At 41.6% G+C, this 17,227-nt stretch overlaps 1 protein-coding gene across 2 annotated transcripts; it reads right to left on the reverse strand.

Annotated features, from left to right (window-relative positions):
* Nucleotides 1-8,913: 8,913 nt before the first annotated feature.
* Nucleotides 8,914-16,198, reverse strand: LOC135517634 (follistatin-A-like). 2 transcript variants are annotated; one of them, XM_064942126.1, is made up of 6 exons: nucleotides 16,001-16,198; nucleotides 14,997-15,188; nucleotides 14,493-14,711; nucleotides 13,420-13,644; nucleotides 11,448-11,689; nucleotides 8,914-10,344 (listed from the first exon to the last, which is right to left on the reverse strand). In XM_064942126.1, the coding sequence occupies exons 1-6, from the start codon at nucleotides 16,092-16,094 to the stop codon at nucleotides 10,285-10,287; spliced, it is 1,032 nt and encodes a 343-aa protein (XP_064798198.1). In that variant the 5' UTR covers nucleotides 16,095-16,198; the 3' UTR covers nucleotides 8,914-10,284. The 2 variants fall into 2 exon arrangements, with proteins under 2 accessions (XP_064798198.1, XP_064798197.1); XM_064942125.1 differs by lacking the exon at nucleotides 8,914-10,344 and adding an exon at nucleotides 10,400-10,626 and having other exon boundaries at nucleotides 11,459-11,689.
* Between the last annotated feature and the right edge of the window lie 1,029 nt (nucleotides 16,199-17,227).

The raw sequence follows: 17,227 nt of genomic DNA on the forward strand, positions 1-17,227 counted from the left end.
TGATTTTGTTTAAAAATAATAATTTTTAAGGTAGGGGTATAAATTGACACCCCTGCTTTCAACACCTTTCAATACCTCACTTTATGAGGATAACGGCACTGAGCCTTTTCCTCAGATGTTTGATTAGATTGGAGAACACATTAGGAGGGATCTTAGACCATTCCTCCATACAGAATCTTTCCAAATCCTTCATCTGCTCTTATGGACTGCCTTCAATTCAATCCACAGGTTTTCCAATCAAATCAGATCAAATGTATTAGTCACATGTGCCGAATACAACAGGTGTCGACTGTACAGTGAAATGCTTACTTACGAGCCCCTAACCAACAAGTGCGGTTTCAAAAAAATTAAGAATACGAGATGAAAGTAACAAGTAATTAAAGAGCAGCAATAAAAGATCACAATATATACAGGGGGGGTGCTGGTTAGTTGAGGTAGTATGTATGTAGGTAGAGTTAATTAAAGTGACTATGCATAGATGACAACAGAGAGTGGCAGTGGGGTGGGGGGTGGGCAATGCAAACAGTCTGGGTAGCCATTTAATTAGATGTTCATGGCTTGGGGATAGAAGCTATTTAGAAGCCTCTTGGACCAAGACTTGGCACTACGGTACCGCTTTTGCACGGGTTTCAAGTCCGGAGAGATGGCCATTGCAAAATATAGATTTTGTGGCCAATTGATGTGTGCTTGGGGTTAATGTCTTTTTGGAAGATCCACTTCAGGCCAATTTTCAGCCTCTTGGCAGATGCAACTAGGTTTTCGACTAAAATGTCCTGGGTACTGTCCAAAGTTCATGATGCTGTTGAGTGTTGACCTTAACAAGGCCCCCAGGACCAGTGGAAGCAAAATTTCCCCGTTACATGAAATATCCACCACCATATTTTTCATTAGGAATGGGGTTCTTTTCTGCTTCCAAGGGTCTTTTTCATTTTGCTTCCAAGAATCCCGGGACCCTAGTTAAGGTCAACTCTGCTAGGAGGCTAGAACTTGGTCAAAAGTATATCTTCAAGCAAGACAATAACCCCAAGCACACATTAAAACCCACAAAGAAATGGTTAATTGGCCACAAAATCAACATTTTTGCAATGGCCATCTCAGTCTCTGGATTTGAAACCCATTCAAAAAAGGCTCAGTGCAGTTATCCTCGCAAGGTGAGGAATTGAAACAGAGGTGTCAATAATTTTTACTCCAACCTTTAAAAAAATGTATGCTATCACTTGTTGAACATAAATCTCTTTTCTCTGAGCAATTGTGTTAGTATAAAATAGAATTATATAATTAAATAACAATATAGTTCGGTATTTGAATGATTTATTTTATACAGTTATTTTTGCTCATCTTTATCAAGGGTGTCAATCATTTCGGAGCCCACTATTTATCTCGTGCCAGACAAGACGTCACAGGGGTTCGTTTTTAGTCAGGAAGTCCCTATTACATGTACCACGTCATAGCTTGACAAACATGGGTCGTATTCACAGGGCACATAGTAGCAAAATGTTGCAAACCGCTGTGCGACGGAAAACTAAAATGAGTGTTTCTTATTGGATAGAGTTCAGAAGTTCAGATAGTACCTTACCATTTCGTCATATCTTCTTCCGTTTCGTGCCGAGTGAATACAGTGTTGACGTCCCAGGGTAGTTTTCTGTCAGGAAGTCCTTTATTTGGATATGTTGTCTCTTGTCTTTTTACATTCTTTGATCTGAATGCCAGGACAATGGAGAGATGTTTGTTTGGGGTAAGCCCTGACAGTATATAACACTGTGTTCTATATTCAGTGCTATGTTCTTGCATGTCTAAATGGTGACATTCATACATGTAGGAGTTCACACTGCTTGGTTGATGACCATTTGATGGAGATCTATATGAAATGTGTGTCAGACTAAGTAAAGTGTTCATGGTTGAAATGACATACATTAGTTGGGCTTGGTGTTGCATGGATTGATGGATTGAATCAATATATTTTATAGTTATATAATACTGTACATAGGATATATATAATCAATGCTACTGAACAGAATATAAACCTTCCCAAAATGTGCAGTCTAGAACCACAGTTTGAAGGACAGGATCGAGAAAATCTTTCCTCATATGTGCTTAAAGTCATTCTCTTTGTGTCTTGCTTAACGGAGCTTGAAAACATTCTCTCACTGCTGTGAAATGCTAATTACTTGAAATGAAACAATGGTACTTTTACTTTCTTCGATCATTCTTATAACAACACGTATTCCGTCTCGGGCGAGAAACTATATTTAAAAAGTAGTTAAGTCCATTTCCAATTGCTCTGACTGTCTCTGTCCCTGTCTGTCCCAGACAAATATTAGTATGCAGACAGATGAACACTTGGGATTAATCTGAAAACTTAGACCATGTCTGAACAACTTTACAAAGCCGTCTACAAGACAGAAACTTTAAATCTGTTCTCGCTTTTATCCAGCGAGGGTCTGGCTAGACAGTGTTACACTAATCTTCTTTAAAAAGTCTAATCCTCCATTTCCAATACACCTGGACATTAGCACATCATTTCCCAGGAAAGTTTCTCAGCAAAACAAGACTAAAGAATGACTCTCACCCAGAATCACTTACTTTTCTGACACATCTCGCAACCCTGAGGAAAATATCAATCATAATGCTGTAATGTAACATTTCATATAATGTTCACAGAGTAGAAAACGTATTATACTTCTATAGACAATGGAATATTTCACGAATAGGTGATAAAATAACATATTAATAAATGTAAATGACAAAAAAGTGATCCATGGGGTGTTATGGAATCGTGCTCTGTGTTCGCTCACTTCAGACACCTTATAAACACGATTTTAAAATGGGTGGTTCGAGCCCTGAATGCTGATTGGCTGACAGCTGTGGCATATCAGAACGTATACCATGGCTATGACAAAACATGTATTTTTTCTGCTCTATTTACATTGGTAACCAGTTCATAATAACAATCAGGAACATCGGGGGTTTGTGATATATGGCCGATATACCACGGCTAAAGGCCGCGTTGCGTCATGCCTAATTGCTTAAGTATAGTACATTTATGCCTCAAACCTAAGTTACCATCTTTAAATAAACAAATAGATATCGCTGTGGCCCCTACCACAGTACAACACTGACATCCTTGTTGCAAAACTTTGGGTCAACGTGACCCAACGAACTGTCCATGTCGTACTAGACGTTTGCTCAACTTAATGGCCCTAATGAAAGAGGAGCAGCAGCATTCCTTCAATCTTTCATCTCTTCATTTAGAGAGGCTGATTGTATATGGGATCAGTGAGGCATGCACGCACACTCACTCTTATGGGACATGTTAGCCCGTATTCACAAAGTGTCTCAGGATCCGCTTTGCTTTTTAGATCATAATTATGTGGATAACGGGGACCTGATGTCCTGATCCTAGATCAGTGCTCGTACTCTGGGGGGCGCTTTCTGAATGCGAAGGTTTATTGTCATGACTCTTGCCCCGGAGAAAGAACTGAGTGATTCCCGCGAGATGGTACAGCTGCCAAATCCAAATTGGCAATATTCAAAACATGTATTAAAAATGCTGGTCTAGATTTAAGGTTAGGATTAGGCAATAGGGTTAGCAGTGTGGTTAAAGTTGGGGTTTTATGACTTTGTGGCTGTGCCAGCTGGGGACCACTCTACAGAGCTGCCTCCAGTGTAAGATTCATGACAACTAATGCCAACCTGCTCTGAATAGGGGCCGTTGTGTTGCACTTTGAAACGTGATCATAGGGAAGGGAAGTCAGACATGGGATTTTCAGCTCATTTTAACATCCTTTTCACATTTCCAGAGGATACCTTTTTCTCGTTCCCTGTCAGATATAAAAGGCCAATGGGAAAAGTGTCTGTCGGGCCAAAGACTGCAGCCGGGGACTACCGCCAGTCCGCTGACCATATGTTCTGCTAATTGATGAATGCTTTTTTGGCTGCATGTTGATTTTTGGTTTCAAAGTCAATTTTGCCCCATGGTGCGGTTATGTATGGGCAGGCATAAGCTACAGACGATGAATCCAATTGCATTTTATCGATGGCAGTTTGAATGCACGGAAACGTGACAAGATCCTGAGGCCCATTTTCATGCCACTCATCCGCCGCCATCACCTCATGTTTCAGCATAATAATACACCGCCCCATGTCGCAAGGATCTGTACACAATTCCTGGAAGCTGAACATTTCCCAGTTATTCCATGGTCTGCATACTTACCAGACATGTCACCCATTGAGCATGTTTGGGAAACTCTGGATCGATGTGTTCGACAGCGTGTTCCAGTTCTTGCTCATATCCAGCAACTTTGCACAGCCATTGAAGAGGAGTGGGACAACATTCCACAGGCCACGATCAACAGCCTGATCGACTCTATGTGAAGGAGATGTGTCACGCTGCATGAGGCAAGTGGTGGTCACACCAGAAACTGACTGGTTTTCTGATTCACGCCACTGTTTTTTTAAGTTATCTGTGACCAACAGATGTATATCTGTAATGCCAGTCATGTGAAATCCATAGATTTAGAGTTTAATGAATCTATTTCAAATGACTGATTTCCTTTAATGAACTACAACTCAGTAAAATAATTTTAGAATACTTTGTAGAATACTAATGAAGACATCAAAACTATGAAATAACACATATGGAATCATGTAGTAACCAAAAAAGTGTCAAACAAATCAAAATATATTTTAGATTATAGATTCTTAGAAGTAGCCACCCTTTGCCTTGTCGACAACTTTTGCACACCCATCATAATATACACTATCCAAGCAGAAGATACACCTTCAATTGTTGATATTTGGTTGCGTTCATAATTCAATAGCCAGTTTGTTTACAAATTAATACTTGATTTGTTGCATTCACCTCTCCATCTTAACCAAAAATGAAAGTTAAAGAATAGTACTAAATCAAATCAAACTTTCAATGCGCTTCAAATAAAGTTTATTTCGATTTAGTCCTATTCTTCAAGTTTGAGTTTTGGTGGAGATGGAGACGTGAATCCATAATATTAATAATTTATAGATTGACTTTGAAATCAACCAATCATGTACAAGACAACATCCAAAGGTAAAATGATATTATTAATATAATGAATTTGGCATCCTAAGGGCTAATGCTAACTACTTCTAAACTTCCAAAGATCAAACCAACCATGGATGAATGATGGTATACCTACTATACCTACTAAGCTTCCCTTTGAGTTGATGGTGTCCACTTGGGCAAATCAAATGTCAATGTAGTCTACATAAACCCAACCTCACTCTGAATTTACTTTCACATACAGCTTGTGTAAGAAAAGTTAAAGGACTTACTTTCAACTATTCAATGTTAATTAGGTTGTCTACGCAAATAAGTATGGAACCTGGTCAATGTCTAAATGTGGTGGGTTGATAGCTCAGCTGAAACGAACACACATTGTTTAGGCAGGAAGAGTGTATTACCCCTCATATACCAGTAGGAGTCACTGTTCGAGTAGAACTCGTTGGACTGTGGCTTCTTATTTTACTTAATATTTATCTTTATTTCAGCTGATAGCATTACGCTGAAACAATGACGTTGATTCAAACATACCATTTTACTATCAACATTGACACAAGGTCAAATACAATGTCTACTCAAATATGAAATTCCACCATTCAATGTACAGTATATTGAATATAGGATTTTAACGTTTCTACGTGGAATTTTTATTGCAATTTTAACATATAAACTTCCGTTCAAAAGTTTGGGGTCACTTAGAAATGTCCTTGTTTTTGAAAGAAAAGCACATTTGTTAGTCCATTAAAATAATGTCAAATTGAACAGAAATACAGTGTAGACATTGTTAATGTTGTAAATGACTATTGTAGCTGGAAACGGCAGATTTTTTTATGGAATATCTACATAGGCCCATTATCAGCAACCATCACTCCTGTGTTCCAATGGCACATTGTGTTAGCTAATCCAAGTTTATCATTTTAAAAGGCTAATTGATCAGTAGAAACCTTTTTACAATTATTGTTAGCACAGCTGAAGGCAGAGTTGCAAAGAAAAAAACATATCTCAGACTGGCCAATAAAAATAAAATATTAAGATGGGCAAAATAATAGACACTGGACAGAGGAACTCTGCCTAGAAGACCAGCATCCCGGAATCACCTATACTGCACTGTTGATGTTGAGACTGGTGTTTTGCCGGTACTATTTAATGAAGCTAGTTCACAGCGTTGTATGAGATCTTCAGCGTCGTGGCAATTTCTATCATGGAATAGCCTTCATTTCTCAGAACAAGAATAGACTGACGGGTTTCAGAAGAAAGTCTTTGTATCTGGCCATTTTGAGCCTGTAATCGAACCCACAGATGATGTTCCAGATACTCAACTAGTCTAAAGAATGCCAGTTGTATTGCTTCTTTAATCAGGACAACAGTTTACAGCTGTGCTAACAATTTCAAAAAGGTTTTCTAATGATCAATTAGCCTTTTAAAATGAACTTTGATTAGCTAACACAACTTGCCATTGGAACACCAGAGTGATGGTTGCTGATAATGGGCCTCTGTACGCCTATGTAGATATTCCATATTTTAAAAATCAGCCGTTTCCAGCTGCAATAGTCATTTATAACATTAAGAATGTCTACACTGTATTTCGGATCAATTTTATGTTATTATAATGAACAAAAGATGTGCTTTTCTTTAAAAAGAACTATCCGGTTTCAGGTAAGACTGAAGTGCAGACTGTGTTGAAGTAACAATGTTTATTGTAACAACCTCTGCAGGCAAACGACAGGTCAAGGCAGGCAGGGGTCGATAATCCAGAGTAGTGGGGCCAAGGTACAGGACGGCAGGCAGGCCCAGGGTCAGGTCAGGAATCCAGAGTAGAGGCAAAGTCACAGCATCAGGACAGGCAAGGGTCAAAACCAGGAGGACGGGGAAAAGCAGGCACTGAGACAACCTGCTGGTTGACTTGAACGAACACGACAAACTGGCAACAGACAGACAGAAAACACAGGTTTAAATACACAGGGGATAATGGGGAAGATGGGCGACACCTGGAGGTGGGTGGAGACAAGCACAGAGACAGGTGAAATAGATCAGGGCGTGACAAAAACAAGGACATTTCAAAGTGACGCCAAACTTTTTAACGATAGTGTGCATCTGATGATTACGTTGAAATTAAATTAGTCAGGTTAACTCAAAGTATTAAGTTGAAGTTTTACCCTAATTTCAATGTTGACAACGCTGGTTGAAATTAGATGAAAACAGTACTCGTTGATTACTTTTTTCAAATCAAGTGTATTTTCCGCATTGATTCCATTTCACGATACATCGACAAATTGCGTTGATTCAACCAGTGTGTGCCCAGTGGGACTGTACTGTTTCAATTTCAATAGATCCCCAGTGTTAGTTCATTCCTTTTTCAGAGTGTATAAGTGGTAGCGTACACGCTGTGCTGTGATGTGCTCCCAGCTCCCAGCCAGCCCCCTGCCCTGCGGAGACCTGCTGTGACTGACTTGATACAGTCCTTTTCCACAGAAAGCTACACATTTTCACACGTTTCTATTGAACTCCTAAGAGGAGCTCAGCAGGGCTCTGTGGCGTGTCCGGTTGGGTCTGTCTGCCAGGGCTAGTGGGGTCGGGTCTAGTCTGTCAGGGCTACAGGGGTCTGTCTGTGAACAGGAAAGAGGAAAGGATTCATATAACACGCTCATCCGGTCCGTCTAACTAGACTAGTCCAAAATGGTCCCCAGTTTCTGGCAGACGGCATTGTGTGTGGGCAGCACTTTGAGCACCCCGTCAAGCACTGTTACCGTCTAACACTTTTCGTATGAAACTTCAGCAACACCTCTTTTTTCGAGTCATTGGTTCACACACTTCTCTCTCTCTGTCTCTCTCTCTCTATGCCTGTCTGTCTCTCTGGCTATCTGTCTCTCTCTCTGTCTGCCTCTCTTTCTCCCCTATCTATCTCGCTCCCTCCCTCCCTCGCTCAAAATGTCCTCTTCTCCTATTAAAAACAGGCATGACATTCTGCAATCCTGTTTCAATGTCTACTGTATGTGCAATGTATGTGCAATCATTTCTAGGACTTTATAATCTATTAAAGTAACTTTAGTGATGAGTCACTGGTTCTCAGTGCAACCTTCCAGGTTTTGCCTTTCATGCTATGCCAAGGTCAGGACAGGAGAGAAGAGAGAGAGAGTAACCTCACCTCTGATGCCACCATGGGAAATGCTCCCACTCAGCTCAGTCTCGGCTCAGACTGTCGCATCAGCATTTCCATAATGTTGTTATATTAGCAGTGTGGACTCCCAGGCCCAGGCAGCATTTTCCAAAAAAAGACAGACAAGGACCTGTCACGGCACACACAGTACGATTAGGATCGCATTTACTGCTGCTGAAATGTGATTAGATGAGAGTCTCGGGTTCAGATCCAAGGCAGAGCAGGGAGAGGGATGGTGAGGAAGAGAGCTGCTGGGCTGGTTCATGTCTGCTGGACCCTGATGCCCCCCCCCCCGATCTCTCTCTCTCCTCTCTCTCTCTCTCTCTCTCTCTCTCTCTCTCTCTCCCCCCCCCCCACCCCCCCGGACCACTTAGCACAGAAGCTAAGTCAGCTTTTCACACAGCTTTCAAACAAGCTTCAGTCGATCAGCCACAAGTTTAATCTACCGCTTTAAATATGGCTGTGACACAGTTCTGTCCTGAACATGGAGATAAATACAGTATCTATCTATGTATCTATCAGCACAAGTAACAGATAAAACTCAGGTAGTTGAGGACTGAGGAGAGAAAATGACTGACTGACTGTCTGGCTGTGATTGTATTAATGCAAATCTGATGATGATGTAGAACACTGGACTGGATTGAGTAGACAGGAGAGGAAAGGTAGGTATTTGCTTTGTGTCGTGTGTAAATGGTAGACAAAGCACAAAAAGTTTGAGGGAAAAAATGATTTTATTCTTTACTCTCTTGCCCTGTACAAATATCATCATAATAGCTATTATGTACATTTAACATTCACATAAAAAATACAAAACTATATATTTATGACTGAATCTCTATTCAACATAATATAACAAAATATACCAGGGTTTATTCATCGATGTTTATCCCCACTGTAAATTTAGCAGCTGTTATCTTCTGAAAACAGATTTCTGTTTTGGACAAACAGGTGGTAAATTTACCGCAGCAGTTAAGTCATATGAATATCCCCCAAAAGTGTGAGGAAAAACAACATGCTTAAGTGTGATATATTGTATGTGATGAACATTGTGTGGTAAATTGCATTTACTTGGCTCAGAGGGAGTGATGTCATTCAATAATTGACCGCACTGAAAAACATTTGCAAATCAAAGTGTACAAGAGTATCAAATGGCACGTTATGAAATATGAAAAACAAAAATATTGTCAACTCAAAAAAGAAAAAAAAAAAAAAAGAAAAGAAATCCTACTCCGATGTTGTATAAAACATAATACATACATTGTTTCAGTCACAGTATTCTCCATCCTCTTCCCCATAATGCACAAAAGCTATAACATTTCTGACGGGAAAGAGACTATTTGACTAAAAGTATTGGTATGCACTGGACTGGGACTAGGACTAGGACGGGTAACTTTTGTTCAACAAAAACTAGACAAAGCCATTTTCGTCAGCTTTGAGTTGTAAACAAAACCAGGGCCTTTCTCTCACAAGGGTGTATATACATCAGTGAGCAAAAAGGTTCTCAATAAAATAAACTGGAACACACACAACTAGCTAGCCAACATTTCACAATGGAGGGACACGGTAAGATGGGGAAAAATCCAAATCTTTGCCCGACGACAAGCGGATGTGTACAGCTCAGATAAGAGAATTGCGTTACAGGAGTTTACAAGAGAAGAACATCAATGTGGGTAGCATTGCACCTCAAATAAATAATACACTTTCTCTTTGGATAAAATGCGAGAGACAAAAGGGTATACACAGTAAGACAGACTGACACTGTAAATGTATAAATAATAATAAACAAAATATATAAATACATACAAGTAAACCAACGCACAGACGTTTCGAAATATATACGATTGCTTAGTTCCTCTTCTCTTCCTATAGGTCCGGTTTCCCAAAAGCATCTGAAGGCTAAGTTCGTGGTTAGAATCATAGGATCTTAGCCTTAAGATGCATCTGGGGAAACTGGGCTCAGCACAATAAATAATCATACACTTTATGTACAGTATGAACAGTATTCTGTGGCTGAACGGAAACACTGTTCAGCTATTATGAATGTTTATCATCCGGTCTGTGTTGGAGGACGTATTGACGGAGGAAATTCCTAGTATTCCTGCTCTTTTTCCTCCTCTTCTTCGTCCTCCTCTTCCTCAATGTTCCGTGTCTGATGATGACTAAATGGAAGAACAAAACGGTTCACTTGCTGTTGCATCAGTGAACATGACAACGGCACAGAATCTCACTGCAACATTTAGCTTCTTTTCCTTGACTTGACTCACTGGCGGTCTTCTCCTCCCGCATGGGACATGAAGCAAGGTGATTCTGGTTATCATAGAAGCTGGGTCCTGGGAGGCTGAGACGCTGGGGTGTTGGCTGGGCTGGGCTGGGCAGGGCAGTGGTGGTGTATGAGGGTTCGTTGGCTCAGTGGTTTAAACCTGGTTTAAACCTGAAAATAGAGAGAACAGAACAGAGCTCATATACTCATCCTTACAATACAGTATAATACAACTTAATTTCTGCGTTGTGAAACTCTGCTTTCAGCTGATGCACAAGACGGGACTGGGATCTATCCCATTTCTGCAAAGGACCACCCTGTTAGTGTGGTATTTGCCCTTTAAAAATATTTATCTTTATAACAAACATCCACAGGCAGATGTAGTCAAAACCCCATCCAAAAAACAAACCATCCAAAACCCAGTCCTCATAATCCACATGCTGAAATCATTTAATCACAGCAACATTACTGTTTACTGTTTACAGGAGAAATACAAGGCATTGTGGTATTTATAGGATGGGATACACTGAGAGACATTCATCCATGTTTTGAATTAATCAAACATCACGGGAACAATAGAATAACAGTCCATTTATGGGGGGGTCAGTCATAAGGTTTGCCTTTCCATTGTATCTAACCTCATCCCCAGGCTGAGATAAAGACTGCACTATCATACTTGTACAAGCAAGTGACTTTGCCACAATCGGCACACTAAGACAACTTTAACATAACATCACATTGTGAAAATAGGATGAAGGTTGGAGTTATTTTTATCCTCACTTCCACTTAAGTCAAATGTTAACTTAGTAATGCATTGATGTTACTTAGGATTTTCCCCTCTATGATGACCTTGGGTAAACATTTGGGTAAATTGACTGGGGAAATGCATGTATTGGAGTTGGAGCCACTTTCTCTTAAGTTCTCAATGGATGCGCCACTCTGGTCGAAAGTAGTGCACTATATAGAGTATAGGGTGCTATTTGAAATGCAACCGTGTACTTACAGTTGCAGGATCCTGAGTGTTTGACCTCCAGGAGGCGCTGCTGAGCACAGGCGGCCTGCCTCATGGAACACTCGCTGGGGTAGGTGTTGTTGTCACTGGCGCACACACTCTCGGCATGCCGACTATCTGGACACGCTTCATCGCACACGGAGCAGCGTCCGCGGCCACTCGCTTCATCCCACAGACAACGCTTTGCTCCCCGACACACAATGTCCTCGCATGACCTGGCGCCTGGAGAGGAGACGCACACAGAGAGCATCAGACACTATTGTTACACTCCCTCACAGGCCCAGGCCAGTGCAGATCCATTTTCTGACTCAAACAGACAGCATGATTCTGGTGATGGCGCCAATAGACTTAGTGCCCTGCCTGTGTGAATTAGAACGGACAGAACAGACACATTTTCTGATGCTTAGTAGACCTACTACTCCAGTATAATCTGACAAAGGTCTTTGTGACCGAAACCTTGGCAGATCAAAGCACTAAAATCTTCATCAATCTACAATACCAGTCAAAAGTTTGGACACACCCACTCATTCAAGTATTTTCTTCTTTTTTTTAAAACTATTTTTCTACATTGTAGAATAATAGTGAAGACATCAAAACTAGGAAATAACATATATGGAATCATGTAGTAACCAGAAAGTGTCAAACACATCTAAATATATTTTAGATTCTTCAAATAGCCACCCTTTGCCTTGATGACAGCTTTTCACACTCTTGGCCTTCTCTCAACCAGCTTCACCTGGAAGGCTTCTCCAATAGCCTTGAAGGAGTTTCCACATATTCTGAGCCCTTGTTGGCTGCTTTTCCTTCACTCTGTGCTCCAACTCATCCCAAACCATCTCAATTGGGTTGAGGTCGGGTGATTGTGGAGGCCAGGTCGTCTGATACAGTGCTCCATCACTCTCCTTCTTGGTCAAATAGCCCTTACACAGCCTGAAGGTGTGTTGGGTCATTGTCCTGTTGAAAAACAAATGATAGTCCCACTAAGCGCAAACCAGATGGGATGGTGCATCGTTGCCGAATGCTGTGGTAGCCATGCTGGTTAAGTGTGCCTTGAATTCTAAATAAATCACAGACCGTGTCACCAGCAAAAAAAACTACACCATCACACTTCCTCCTCCATGCTTCACGGTGGGAACCACACATGCGGAGATCATCCGTTCACCTACTCTACGTCTCACAAAGACATGGAGGTTGGAACCAAAAATATCAAATTTGGACTCATCAGACCAAAGGACAGATTTCCACTGGTCTAATGTCCATTGCTCGTGTTTCTTGGCTCAAGCAACTCTCTTCTTATTACTGGAATCCTTTGGTAGTGGTTTCTTTACAGCAATTCAACCATGAAGAACTGATTCACACAGTCTCCTCTGAACAGTTGATGTTGAAATGTAACTGTTACTGTAACTCCTGGTCTTCCTTTCCTATGGCGGTCCTCATGAGAGCCAGTTTCATCATAGCGCTTGAAGGTTTTTTGTGACTGCACTTAAAGAAACATTCAAAGTTCTTGACATTTTCCAGATTGACTGACCATCTTGTCTTAAAGTAATGATTGACTGTCGGCTGATTGGCTCAAACGCATCAAGAAGGAAAGAAATTCCACTAATTAACTTTTAACAGGGTATACCTGTAATTGAAATGCATTCCAGGTGACTACCTCATGAAGCTGGTTGAGAGAATGCCAAGAGTGTGCAAAGCTGTCATCAAGGCAAAGGTGGCTACTTTGAAGAATCTCAAATATAAAATATATTTTGATTTGTTTAATACTTTCTTGGTTACTACATGATTCCATATGTGCTATTTCATAGTTTTGATGTTCTCACTATTATTCTACAATGTAGAAAATTGTCAAAATAAAGAAAAACCCTAGTATGAGCAGGTGTATCCAAACTCCATTCGACAACTGATGTATCAACTTCACGTACAACTCCACATATTGACGCTCTAGTAGTTACCAATGCATTTCCCTTCGTAGGCCACACCAATGGACCTTCCCAAGATGCACGTGGCTCTCCTCAGGTGGCAGGAGCTGGCGTAAACAACACCATCGTTCCCACACAGGTACTGGTCTGGTGACGTCACCTCTGGACACTGGTGATTACATGTCACACAGTAGGCGTTATTCGTCTGGTCCACGACACACGACGCGCTACCGGGACAGCGGACTCCATGACATGTCTCTGTGGATGGAAACACGCACACAGAAACATTTAGAGGCATGACTGACTAATGTGACACTGTTCATGACACGTGAACCATTCAATTACACACAATTAGATCATTTCACTTCACCAATCTCAGATCACGCCAGGTGAGTATTCACTCACATGTGATGTTTGTTTTTCCCTTTGCTGCTATGGAGCAGTAATATATAAGCCTTCCTTACTGCCTAAGTTTGACTTAGCCTATGTGTGAAGTCAGATGACAGACTTCGCCTCACACTTCTAGTCTTTTTTTGGACCTGCAATACTCTAAAGTTGTCTAAACCAGCTGTTTCTATGCCCATGCACCAGAATATGTGCTGAGAATCAGGTTGGTACACTAGTCTACAATAGTTGATACTCAGCCTCACACACTCTGAAGTGTGTGCACCGTCTACCAGTGAGTGAATCCTGGCCCACTTTAGGCAGGGAGCCTAGTAATGCCTAGTCTACTGCCTCCAGGTCATAAACAGTAAGTACAGTATGCCTCTTGTGCCATACATGGGAAAACAGTATTTTAACCTAAACCTGGTATAGTCTCACACGTCAGACAATTGTTTCCGAAATAATACATATAAGTGAAAGACTGGAAATGGAAGCTATATCTGGCTGAAAGTTCCTCACTGAAAGTGCGAGCATGTCCTCATTTGACCCTGTATTAATGAACTGGCTGGGTTGCAAAATTCCTGAAACGTTTCCAAAAATTCCCAGAATCAAGAGGGAGTAAGCAGGGAGGGATCCTACAACTGGGATACTGTATCTGGAAAACGTAAGAATTTTGGCAAAGTTTCCCGAATTTTGCTACCCTAATCCCGAGAGGGACTTACTGCGGCAGCGCCCGTGGTACTGGACCTCCAGGTTGGGATGGTTTCTGCACCGGGCCCTGAGCATGGTGCACTCGTCCCTGTAGGACTTTCCATCGGACCCACAGACGGACCCCTGCCCTGTGACGTTGGAGCAGTCCGGAGCACACACACACCTAGGCTTGTTCCTCTTGTTCATCTTGCATCTCTTCCCAGGACCACAGTCGACGCTGTCACATGTTTCTGAAATGGATGGATGGATGGATGGTTGGGTGGATGGATGGATGGATGGATGGACGGATGGAGGAACCGGTCATCATACATAATGGGTCCGTCTGATATAAGGACAGATGCCTTTATCAAACCCATTATCACAGGATACTATGTGGGAGTTATTACTTAGCATTACATGCCACACACTTTATAACATGTTGGAGTTTTTTTTGCAAGAAGTTCCACCAGGTTTCCAGAATACTGTTGCACCGCTTGCAATGAGGACATTCATCATTACCACACACTTTCACTCACCTTTACAAGGTATGCAATTAGGCGCGCCTCCATTGAAGATCATCCACCGGAACAGCGTGCTGTTGGGCACGTCTTCCTCGGTCCAGGCCGTGCCCAGACGGCCACTCCGGCAGCAGTCCTCCCTGGTCATCCCGGACATGTAGAGCACCTGGCACCGGCCGTTCTTACCCTGCTGCAACCAGCAGTTACCGGCTGGAGAGAGACAGCCCATGTCCAATTAACGTCTCATATCACAGGTATAACGGTAAAGTAAAGCCTTATTTGAGCAGGCTACAGCGTAAACAACACCACATTTCCCCCCATAGCACCCTAGAACTTTGCTCTAAGCAAAACAGTATAAATGGTGTGTGTGTGTGTGTTTAGAGCAAAGTTCTACAATACAGGCTGTGCCAAATGTGTCTGATTGCGTAAAGACCAATAAATCCCAACGCAGCGGGATTTCACCAAAGGACGCACGAGAGGAGCCGCGCGTAACTCCTCCTTGGGACTCACCAGTCCATCTGTCTCAGCTCAGCTCGCAGGACATTGACCCACTTGTAAAGGTATAGGGAGTCATGTTGACCAATCTCCATGTGCAATAGATTCCTTCTTCAGACTGCCCACGCGTAATTTTATGACGGATAGCATTTTGCCATGAACTCCATTAGAGCCAACATCTTTAGTTTAATACACAATCACCCATATGTTCTTATGACGTATTTGAAAGATGCATTTACTGAGCTTGGTGCCGCGTTTTCTTAGAAAATGTGGTAATTTGGAAGTGGAAAAAACATGAAAGTACAATAACTACAACTGAATTCAGACCAGAAAGTCAGAAGCAAAGATTTAACTCAAAGTTACACACCCATGCAGTCGCCTTTCCATGTTGTATGAGAAAAGACACTACTATATGTCACTAGGTTGAATGAAGGTTCCCATGGACTGATGCACCAATGACAAATGTCGCCTACAACTAGACCTTAAAAAGTTATGCCATATCACATAATTAATCATATCATACTCACCCTGGACTTTGTGGTCCTCCATAAAGTGAGTGAACCACATGAAAAGCGCAATGACGCCTTGGCGGAGCTGCGGTGTTTGTAGCATCCTAAACATGAGGACAGAAGGCGGACTGGCGTGAGCGACCAGACGCGCAGCGAAGAAGTTGTGTCTGTGCGCACGCAATGCCAACCCTCAGTGAGTGACTGTCAAACTGTCCGACTCCGTCTCTCTTTTTAAATCTTTAAAGGGGTCTCCTCAAGCAAAATATCTGAAGTGGGCGGTCTTCAAATTGGTGGGGGGTGGAGAGAGATATATTCTATTATAGCTTCCCCTTCATCAGGTAGTCTACTGAAGAGCAACTCAATATTGAGCGTGCATTAAAGACTGCTTTGGGGGCAGGAATACTGACGGTGGAGGTGCGTGGCAAGACCACAATGTTGACCAGAGAGGGCATTAATATCAGTCCCGAAATCACAGAAAATATCGGCTTTTCATTTATCTGACTTTCATTTATCTGCATGTCCAGCCCTTAGATTTAGCCTCGCAATTAAGTGTTTTACCTTTTTTTCCCAGGACAACCATGGCTACAAGTAGATCACAAAACAATTTGATATAAGTAGTTGCATTCATGAGTTGTACAAATGTCAATACAAAAACAAGGTCTGCCAAAGCAAATACCTGATAAAAATGTATGAATCAATGCTATGTGTATACTGTGTGGAGTTTGAGTTTGTGACAGCAACTATGTGAGCTTATTACAGTATTATAGACATTATGTCCTGAGATTTTCTGTGATCTTCTATGTAGAAGAACCCCTTATTTTCTCATCACTCTTGTGTAGCGTCATAGAGCGAAACATGTGGTGGTGAAAGTATCATCTTTTCATGAATAGATTTGAATGGTTTGCAGCTCAAACCATTCGGACTCTACATACATTTTTGTAAAAAGACCAAGCCAACGGCGCCTTCGGGACTCTCTCAAACACCGCTCTAGCTCAGCCCCTGTTAAATCACACAGTCTAATGGTTGGCATCGACAGACGTAGAAGAAATATACCAATCCAATGGTACAACCCGGAAGTCTGTAGCTCAAACACACAAGGTTTAAAAGAGGTTAGAAGTCCAAAACGTGCAGGCTTTTACGATGGGGCTCGCACCTTTTTATTCAGATTGAATAAATTGTAGGCTACCTGTGTCTTGAACTGTACAGATACTTGAACACCATATTATGTATATGTTTCACAGCTCA

Source organism: Oncorhynchus masou, chromosome 28 (genome assembly GCF_036934945.1).
Source record: "Oncorhynchus masou masou isolate Uvic2021 chromosome 28, UVic_Omas_1.1, whole genome shotgun sequence".
Lineage (NCBI taxonomy): Eukaryota > Metazoa > Chordata > Actinopteri > Salmoniformes > Salmonidae > Oncorhynchus > Oncorhynchus masou.